The sequence below is a fragment of the Amphiura filiformis genome, chromosome 11 (genome assembly GCF_039555335.1).
Source record: "Amphiura filiformis chromosome 11, Afil_fr2py, whole genome shotgun sequence".
In the NCBI taxonomy this organism is placed as follows: Eukaryota; Metazoa; Echinodermata; class Ophiuroidea; order Amphilepidida; family Amphiuridae; genus Amphiura; species Amphiura filiformis.
The window spans coordinates 41,128,050-41,138,518 of NC_092638.1; the positions used below are offsets into that span (position 1 = coordinate 41,128,050).

Consider the following 10,469-nt stretch of genomic DNA (forward strand, 5'->3'; position numbering starts at 1 on the left):
GCTTTCTCATGCGCATTTTGATACCTCTTTTGGCGTTATGGGCTCCCTTGACATAACTGGAATTTTAGACACAAACTAAAAGTGCCCTCCCATAAAAAATCTCACCAGCAAATAAGGACACATCCCCTTAATTCTTGTTGGGCTTTTTAGAGAAGGAGCTCTCTATTTGTACATGGAATCTACCACAAGGCAAAGGAGCCCAGGTGCGCCATTAGGCGAACGTTTACGGTATAGCAATTGTCGGTAAGAGCAATGGCTGATGCTCTTGCCATGGCTAGGCGTCTTTTGATTTCATGACCGCTGCTTCCTTTGTCAACAATGAGTGATCCAAGAAGGTTAAAAGTGTTAAATATATTTATGTCCTCTCCACCAGCCTTAAATTGCTGATCTGCTTTCCCTCCACAAATCATGACCTTTGTCTTTTTGACATTAAGGAACAGTCCATACTCTTCACTAGTTTCCTTTACCCTGTTTATTAGGTCTTGAAGTTCAGTTCCTGTTCGTGCAGTGAGGGTGATGTCATCAGCGGACCCATGGTTATCTGGTCGTCTACATCTGATTGATACTATTCCGTAGTATCCATCAAATCTCATAATACTCTGCATAGATGTTATAAAGATATAATACATCACTGACGTACTCCTTGGCCAATAGAGGTTGTGCATATGACGTTTTATACCGTAATGGCGGACTTCTCAAATGAATTCAACAAAAGCATGACTGCAATCTACCGCGACAGTTCGTCTCACACACATAACAAATGCACTACGATCAAATAGGTTGATGACAACATTTGATTGAATGGACTGCACTGCGCCATGACCGTGAAGGACACCGGTTCAAATCCTTTGTTTGGAGCCAATCGATAAAAGCATGCAGAGCCTCTACTGTAAACCAGTCTGGGTCTCCACACTCAGTTCTTACTGTGGCTTTCTGTCCTTGGTACAAAATAATTATCAATTCCACCACATGTGCAGAGAATCCCATTTCCTTCACAATCAAAGGCCTTCGAGTAGTCTATGAAGCAGAGCAACAGTGCTTGATGGAACTCCGTGTTTTTCTCCATTAGAATCCTCAGGTTGCCGATCTGATTTCTCGTTTCTCTTCCTTTCCTGAAGCCTGCCTGTTCTGGTGTACATGGTAACTCTCTTTCATGATGGTTCCGAATTCGTTCAGCAATGATATGAAGCAATACCTTGCTGGTATGGGAGATGAGAGATATTGTACGATTGTTGGCACATTCTCTGGTGTCACCTTTCTTGAGTAAAGTGAGAAACACTGCCGTTTTCCAATCTTCTGGCCATTCCTTGCTTCTCCAGATCTTATTACAGTCTATAGATGATGGTAACTCCTTCCACATGAGCAATTCTGCATGTATATTATCAGTCCGAGGTGATTTGCCATTCCTGAATTTCTTCATGGCTTCCTTGGGTTGTTTGATCACATGGAGGCTGCCTTATTGAATGAAGTTTTAAATAAGGCAGGTCCAACTGAAGCCATTGGTGAATCATTTTTACACTTGCTTTCATGGTCTAGAACAGAGAATTTGTTTTTCATGTACACCAGACATGTGACACACAGCACATTATTGGGTTCATTAAGGGGGGGCTAGGTCCCCAGTCGATACAAAATGGTTGTGAGCACTGCTCCCCCCCCCCCCAGTTCTGTCGCCAATGATGTGGTGGCAGCCAGGGTTTCAATGTGATTGAAGACATCAGTTGTTTAAATAAGGAAAAATATGAATTTGCTGACCCTTCAAATCTATTCACAGACACCGAAATCATCATCAACCTGCTTAAATAGCTTAGGGGCCTATTATGTGATGGCACCCATGTTGGTAGCTATCTTAGTCATCACGAAATGCCCAATGGTGCTGAGGTGGCACCCGTCAGTTTATGAATCAGTAGGTCTTGACAATGAAAAAACAATGTGCGGATTACTTTTGGGGTTTTGGCTAGGGCACTAAAAGGGTGAACAACATACCATAAACTCTAGAAAGTAATTATATGAACACACACACCATCGCGACACCACTCTTGTTTGCTTTAATCTCATTGTAGATTTCATGCAGTAGTTTTATTGAACAATTTTTAAAAGTACTGAAGCCCGGTACTGGAGAAGTCAGTGTATTTACATTACATTATGCAACAAGTTGATTGCACGGGTGTCCAAGGCTAAATAAAAAAACTGAGCTGTTTGCACTCGACGCGGCAACACGACAAGTTTAAATCTCCCGGAATTTTTTCTTAGGCTTCAATATTTTACCGTTAAATCATTTGCTGTTTTCAAAATAATATATCATCTCTAGAGGAATAATATGTCAGAGCAGGAGAGTTTACAGGCAGAAGCGGCAAATACTGGTAGTGTACGGGGTGAGTACAGCGGAGCCGAACAAACCCGGGGAAATTCGAGAGCTGACGGACAAAGGGCTACGCCCAATCCTTCAGTCGGGTCCGGCGGCGCCAGTTCTGCACCGGCAACATTCGTTAAAGCTTTGGGGGACTTCCAAAAATACTTTGATAAGACTATCCTGCAGTTCAAAGAAGATACCGTGAGTAAGTTTGCCAAGACCAGTCAAGAGGTGAATAAGCTAAAACGAGGGGCAGACCTGACCTTTAACTATAGAGGTAACAAGCTTCAATACAGCTTTAATAGCGAAATCTTGGAAAAAGTTGTAGAAGCTAGAGAAATCTCCGAGCTTCCTAGTGATAGTGACAAGCTGTTAGGGGAGGTAGTAGACAAGATTAATCACCGTAATAAGCTGATTCGGTTCGCCGACAAGTCGGCGGCCGGTTGGGGTGCCGTAGATGAATATGAATCGGATGACCTCGCTGATGACAGCGATGACGAAAAGAAAATGCGGGCAGCGTCACTTCGCGCCTTACGCAAACGTAAAGCGACCAAGCAGCAACCCAAGAAGTTTAACAAAAGAGGCACAGGCAGGGCTGTGGCAACCTATCCTAATCCGGATAGTTCTTATTCTGGTTACAATCAGTTTTTTCGAGGCCCTCGTAACAGCTACCGATTCTCTCAATATGCCAACACGGCCAATTCCTTCAAGCCAGGCGACATATGTTTCGCGTGTGGCAAACCGGGGCACTGGCGCAGAAATTGTCCATCCACAGCCAGACCGGGGTATCTCAGAGAGAGCAGCACTAAACAGGGAACATTATAATGTTCAGGCGGTACATGCTTCTTTTAAAGCAGGTGAGCAGAATTATTATAAAGGCAGATAGTGTTATTGATACGAATGAATGAAATAAAAATAAATAAGTGTTAGCGAGCGATTCGGTTATGTATTTAAAGATTCTTTTTGTTACCCAGTAGCGTATCACACGAAATTCAATGGGTGCCTTATTTCCTTTTTTATAAATAACTTTTGGGCAAGAGTTCGTAAACCAATACGGTTTATAACATTATTGTGAATTAGCAGTGCATCACACAAAATACAATGGGCGCCTCACCTTTTTTCAAGGATATTTTGTGATGAGTTCATAGTCCGATACGGTTGATAGGTTTTGAGGGTCGCTAGACATATGCGGTAGTAATTTTTTTTTAATTCCGAGGTTGTAGCCCCGTGATTATTCAATTGAATGCATAAATGATTTTGAATGATTCGGATCAATTTATTGAATACGATTAATAAAACGAGAATGGTCTTATTAATTGAATCAGCGGGTCTTGCGTGTAACAGGTATGAGGAGGTCATTCATCCGCACTAGCTCCACGTTAATATGAGACATGTTTTGTATTTTTAGTCAATACAGAGTCAGTGGAATCGGAATGGAAGACAGACGGAGACACGAATAAAGACACTTTCTATGCGGGAAACGAAGATTTGCGAGAGACAGATAACAATGATACTCGGTACGATTGCGATTCGATTCAGAACTATATTTTGAGTACGAGCAGGGTAGCGCAGAACCTATTGTTAAAGGGAGGCTCAAAGCATCTGTTTCTTTTTGGAGAGAAATTGGGGCTAGTAGTTTCATAGTGGATACGGTCGAGCATGGGTATAAAATTCCCTTCGTTTCTACACCACCTCCGATTTATCTCAAGAACAATAAATCTGCACTTGAGAACAGTTCCTTTGTGTCAGAAGCAATTCAAGAACTTTTTAATAAAGGTCTCATTGTTCAATGAAATTCTCAACCATATATCGTAAACCCTCTTTCAGTTTCCGTTCAAAACTCTGGTAAAAAGAGGCTAATTTTAGATTTGCGCCATGTTAATGACCATGTTTGGAAACAAAGCGTCAAGTTTGACGATTGGAAGGTAGCTCTTAATTATTTCAAGAATGACTCCTTTATGTTTTCCTTCGACTTAAAGTCGGGTTATCATCACGTGGAGATGTTTGAAGATCACTGTAAGTTTCTAGGATTTTCTTGGACAGAAAAAGGGAAACTAAGTATTATTGTTTCCTCGTTTTGCCCTTCGGGTTAACCTCGTCAGGATTCATTTTTACGAAATGTCTCAGACCTTTAGTCAGAAGATGGCGAGAGCTAGGTATGTTTATTGTTGTTTTCCTAGATGACGGATGGTGTGTTTCGCAGTCAGAAGCAGTTTGCGCAGCTCAGGCTGAGAAGGTAAAGAGTGATCTATTATTAGCAGGATTTGTTCCAAATGTGGAAAAGTCCAAATGGAGTCCATCTCAGTTAATAGAGTGGTTAGGTATGCAATGGGACGGGTGTTCAGGGTCCCTTGCTATCACCAACAAGCGGATTAGCGATATTCATTCATCTATAGATGCATTTATTTATGCGTTGCCAAGTATATCTGCCAGGACGCTGGCGTCGCTCACTGGTAAAATTATTTCCATCAAACCAGTAGTAGGTAATATTGCACTCTTAAAAACGAGATTCATGCATACCGCTATTTTGTCGAGGAACCACTGGGATGCGAAGTTGGACATGAGAAAATTTCAATTTGCTATTGAAGAAGTGTTTTTCTGGAAAAACAATGTAGATTCAATTCCACAGGTATTGGTATTCACTGATGCGAGCAGCACTGGCTTCGGGGCAATTATTGCTTCAGATGGTAATTCAAGTACAAAATCATGCGTTCATTCATGGAATGAAGGTGAGAAGTTAAAAAGCTCCACTTGGAGAGAATTAAAGGCAGTACACACAGCTTTGTTGTCTTTCGCGCCAGTTATTAAAGGCAAAATGGTGAAATTGCACACAGATAATCAGGGAGTAGTTGCGATATCAGCGAAAGGTAGTATGAATTTGGAGTTACAGAACATAGCCGTAGATATATTCAATGTGTGCAAGAGGTTCTCCATTTCTCTAGAAGTTCAATGGATTCCTAGAACAGAGAATCAGGAAGCAGATTATTTGAGTAGACTCATAGATTTTGATGACTGGGGCGTTTCCCGACCTTTCTTTGATTTTATGAATAGTCTATGGGGGCCATATTCAGTCGATAGATTTGCGGATCCCATCAATGCCAAAATGGGTAAATTCAACTCTAAATTCTGGTGTCCAGGCACAGCACAAGTGGACGCTTTCTCGTTAGATTGGAGCTCAGATAACAATTGGCTAGTGCCACCCATCAGCGCCATTCCTGCAGTTCTTAGGCATATCAAAGTGTGCAAAGCACAAGGAACATTAGTTGTTCCAATGTGGCCTTCTTCCCCCTTTTGGCCGTTGTTGTTTTCACAGCAGAGTGATTTCAAAGACTTGGTTAAATTTTGCATACAGTTTACAGATACTTCGAACATTTTTGTGCAAGGAAGAAATATGAATTCCACGTTTGGTTCGAAGTTTTTCACTAGTAAAGTCATGTGTATTAGACTGCAAGGTTGATCGAGTAGGTTAAGGAGCGCTGGCTCAATATTCTCCCGTCAGTTATGGTTTATAATTATTGGGGGCGGCTGATTAGTTTCATGTTTGTTGCAATAAAGAAAACGATGAGTAGAAATAATGGAAACAGTTCTTTAATCGAGCACCGGCTTGGTTGTTTAAATTCGAGTAATACGTGCACTGGCTTAGTATTTCTCATATGGTTTCGGGAGGAAAGTTGTTAGATATATCGGTGTATGGAGCACTGACTGAGCTCGAGGTGGAGATAAAGGCATGAGCACTGGCTCAGTTATAAGACACACACAAAAATGATGTTTGGAGCACTTGCTCCGTCAACCATATGACGGTTGGAAGACAGGATTTAATGAGCAAGGCCTTAATGTGATCCTCCAGTATGAGATATACAGAATAATTTAATTATAAAATTATTCACAAATATCCTATCAACTATTTATTACAGAACCCAATATGATCATGATGTTCTCGATATAGGCCTACAGGAAGACGACTTGATTCAAGGCATTTTACAAGATTCGAGAGCTAAATCTACAGCAGACAAATACAGTGCAGGGTTCAGAAAATGGTCGGAATGGTGTCACAACAATAAGGTTAATCCTTTACCTGGCTCAGCTGTTGACATTGCGCGTTTCTTTTCACAATTATATCAGAGCGGAGTCCCGTATTCTCAAATTGAGTCAATTTTTACGGTATTAACTGGTTTCATGATCGTCAGCCCAATATCAGTAATCCCTGTGACTCTAAGTTCATTCACTTAATCTTGCAAGGCCTAAAACGGCGTTTGGCCAAACCGGTGTTGAAAAAGCTTCCGATCTCGCCGGGCATTCTTTGCTCGATAGTTGCCCGTTTTGGGGGACCTGATGCTGGGTTACAGGATCTAAGGGTGTGCGTGATGTTTTTATTATCGTATGCAGGGTTTTTTAGGCATGCTGAGTTGGTAAACATCAGGAGATGCGACATCGTGTTTTGTGATTCTACTTATTTTAAAATTCTAGTCACAGAGAGTAAAACCGATGTTTATAGACAAGGTCAATGGGTGATCATTTCAGCAACAGGTACACCCACCTGTCCTATGGCTATGCTGGTAAGATACCTTACGTTAGCAGGGTTGAATGATACAACAGATCAGGCTTTCTTAATCTCTCCATTGCAATTTTATTCAAAGAAGGGAATTCATAGACTGCGTAATCACGGTAAATTGAGTCTATCTTACACTAGGTGTAGAGAGATTTTTGAAGCGGCATTGAAGGAGATAAAGGTTGATCCAAAGCCCTATGGATTACACAGTCTTAGAGCGGGAGGCGCGACGTCAGCAGCGAATGCGGGTGTGAGCGATAGATTGTTCAAACGTCACGGCAGATGGCGATCCGAAACGGCCAAAGACGGGTATGTTGATGACTCTATAGAAAGCAGACTTTCGGTATCGCAGAGGTTAGGCATTTAAATTATAAAAATTGTAATAATTGTAGCGCAGCGAGTATCCAGTCATTAATTTAAGTAGGCCTATGCAGTAGTTGTATACTGTTTTGTTGTTTGCTTCGGATTAGCTGCTCAATATGGCAATAAACTTGCTTTGAATTTAAATAATTTTGTTTACAAATAGTATAGATGAATAAATAGCTAGTAATTGGTAAATAATTCAATATCACTTCTTCGGTGCCCGTTCTTTATTGTCTGATAGGAGAGGAGGCGTTGTTGCCTCGCAGTGCAGTACGGCCCCTCTCAGGTATTAGTGTTCTCATTTATTGCATGTTTTTGTTTCAGCTTCTTCAGGATGGCAGGATAGAAAATGATTTATTCGCGGTTAAGCTCGCGAATTAGAGAATAAATAAATTTTCTATACATTGCCAGAAGAAGAAGGTGTCGTAATATTAGGTAATACATGGATGGATTAAATAGATCCATAGGCGGGAGGTTCGCTAGAGCGAACACTGAGCTGTTTGCACTCGACGCGGCAACACGACAAGTTTAAGTGGATAAAACTTTTTGAGAGTTAATTTCAGATGGATAACGATGCAGGAATCACACAGAAGTATCACCAATTCCTAAATCAATGTGTGCAACATGTGGGATGGTTTGGAGATTGGAAATCGGTTGTGAAGGATTTCTACAGGAGCGGACATAAGATACGGAGAAACAGGAGTAGATAGTTCGCAAAGATGAATTTGGTTCGGAAAGAATTGGTTCAAGGCGACAAAAGGCGATAAAGGAGTCAGGTGAAACTTTATTCTGTGGCAAAACGTGACGTGAGTATAGCCCGAGACATAGTCTCAGGTATAACGGCTTGTCACGAAAATATAAGTTCACAGGACGGCAGAAGGTAAGAAATGCGTTTCCTTGTTTCAATCCAGCTCCAAAGTTTCTACGCCTTGATCTTCGTAGCGTTGTTGCCTCGCAGTGCAGTACGGCCCCTCTCAGGTATTAGTGTTCTCATTTTTTGCATGTTTTTGTTTCAGCTTCTTCAGGATGGCAGGATAGAAAATGATTTATTCGCGGTTAAGCTCGCGAATTAGAGAATAAAGTAATTATATGAACACACACACCATCGCGACACCACTCTTGTTTGCTTTAATCTCATTGTAGATTTCATGCAGTAGTTTTATTGAACAATTTTTAAAAGTACTGAAGCCCGGTACTGGAGAAGTCAGTGTATTTACATTACATTATGCAACAAGTTGATTGCACGGGTGTCCAAGGCTAAATAAAAAAACCCAAATTGTTGAGTAAAATTTAGCCAACATTATAGACGAGTAAATTTACGTTGAACTACACAAAATTGGTACATCAATGTTTTTTGTTGTAAGTGTCTCTAAAAGACATCCCAAACAAGATATCAACAAAGGAAATAGAGTGCAATATAATTTACATCAAACAATATTTGCAACACATGTGTAGGGCTCAAATTTCAAACCCATACCAATGTCTTCCTCTCATTAGGATTCAGAAAAAGCAAATTTAGGTCTCCATCATTGTCCACAGGGGTCAAAAATTTTGACCAAAGTGGTCTGAAATTGTTCCACTTTGAACAATATTTCAAACAAAGAATAGTTTACCATATGTCAGGTGTTTTGTTACCTGAGTAACATAACATAATTCAATGGGCTTTGAGGTTTTTGCCCTGTTACCCAGGTAACGCAACACCAGAGATATGGCAAACTATTCTTTGGTTTAAATGTTTTTCCAAGCGGACCGATTTGAGACCACTTTGATCAAAACTGGAGCATTTTTTTATTTGTTTTACTCTTATGACAATGGTGGAGACCAAAATTTATAACTCAAGAACTGAACTACAGTTTTTCTGAATCCTAAAAGTAAGATGAATACAATTAGATGGTTTTTATGTATATTAGTCCAAATCTGAGCCCTGCATTATAGTGGCCATTATTGTTTTATGCAAATTAGCATTTTTACCCCTACTCTTTTCTCCTTGTTTGATATGTTGTGAGAGGGTGCTACAAGACATTGGCAAGCAAAAAGATTTTGTCCAGGTGTACCTATTTTTCTATTAAAGGCTTTATATTAAGTGATTCCTGCGAAAGTGTAACAAAATTAAAATTGTGTATCAATTTCCTAAAAGTTACGGATAATGAACAAACAGCAGAATTGACAAAGTTGAAGCCCCCTTTAAATTAGTCTACTGTAGTAGACCATTTTAATTTATCATCCCTCTAATCCCTCCTCTGACCATGGAAAATCCACCAATCTGTTCTGATTTTGATCCATGCTATCCATGAGAAAATGCCTTTTTCCTCATTTCATTGATTTCATATGTTTTATGCATGGAATGGTATGAATTGTTTATCAAAAACGGAATGCAGAGCAGTCTACCTTTAAATGCATGTCAAGGTGTTTGGCATAACCACTAACAGGCTACGTTAGCACATTATGACACTAACAAAAGTGCCAAGTCTGAATTTTCATGATTATTACAATCACCCAGATGAGCAAATCACTGAATAGGCCTTTAAATTGACTAGTCTATTAAAAGGGCATTTCATGATCCACAGCCTCATCCCCCCACTTTTCTCAAAAAAAGTTGAGATTTTTATATTACTGGAAACCTCTGGCTACATAATGTTTATGTACAAAATATATCATGCAGATTAATTCGTTTAGCAAAGATATCGTGAAATTTGAATTTCGTTCTGGTATACCAGAACGAAATTACAACACACTGTCTATGGAGCAGTGTAATACACATATTCATGCATAACTCGCAAGCTCAAAATCGGAATCAACTGAAATTGCTTTTTTCGTAGATATGTACTGAAAAATGTCATAAAAATATGATGCTAGGATCACGAAATCCTCCTTTAAGCATTTGTACTATTATAATCAAATGCAGCAAACCTTTGACGAGCGCGACTACTGTGATGTTGCAAATTCAGAGCTAACAACGCGTATGGCGCACAGTCCATTCATAAATTTCCACTCGGCAACAGCAGATCGCCTCAGCAGACAATCAGAGACAAGTGTGTCCAACGCAGTAAATACGCAATGTATACTTAAAATATGTGCTCGTCAAAGGTTTACTGCATTTGACTATAAGCATTTGTACTGATGTTACCATCTGAATCTAAGGCAGGAATACTTTTGGTGTTTGGATCAAATGTTCAATCTACTATCTCCAATTTTACCAATGAACTA

The 10,469-nt window shown here is 40.1% G+C and overlaps 2 protein-coding genes and 1 long non-coding RNA gene across 3 annotated transcripts; 2 read left to right on the forward strand and 1 right to left on the reverse strand.

The window, feature by feature from the left end:
- Window positions 1-913: 913 nt before the first annotated feature.
- On the reverse strand, window positions 914-1,420 carry LOC140163687 (uncharacterized). Its single transcript, XM_072187003.1, has one exon. It carries the CDS (start codon window positions 1,418-1,420, stop codon window positions 914-916), a length of 507 nt encoding a protein of 168 aa, XP_072043104.1.
- Window positions 1,421-3,803: 2,383 nt separating this feature from the next.
- Window positions 3,804-6,410, forward strand: LOC140164011 (uncharacterized). The gene is made up of 3 exons (XR_011860458.1): window positions 3,804-3,867; window positions 4,980-5,079; window positions 6,265-6,410. It is a non-coding gene; the product is annotated as an uncharacterized lncRNA (long non-coding RNA).
- Window positions 5,094-5,807, forward strand: LOC140164138 (uncharacterized; the record flags this gene model as incomplete). The annotated part of the gene is made up of 1 exon (XM_072187382.1): window positions 5,094-5,807. A coding segment is annotated over one exon (714 nt), but the record flags the coding sequence as incomplete, so codon positions are not given.
- Window positions 6,411-10,469: the final 4,059 nt, after the last annotated feature.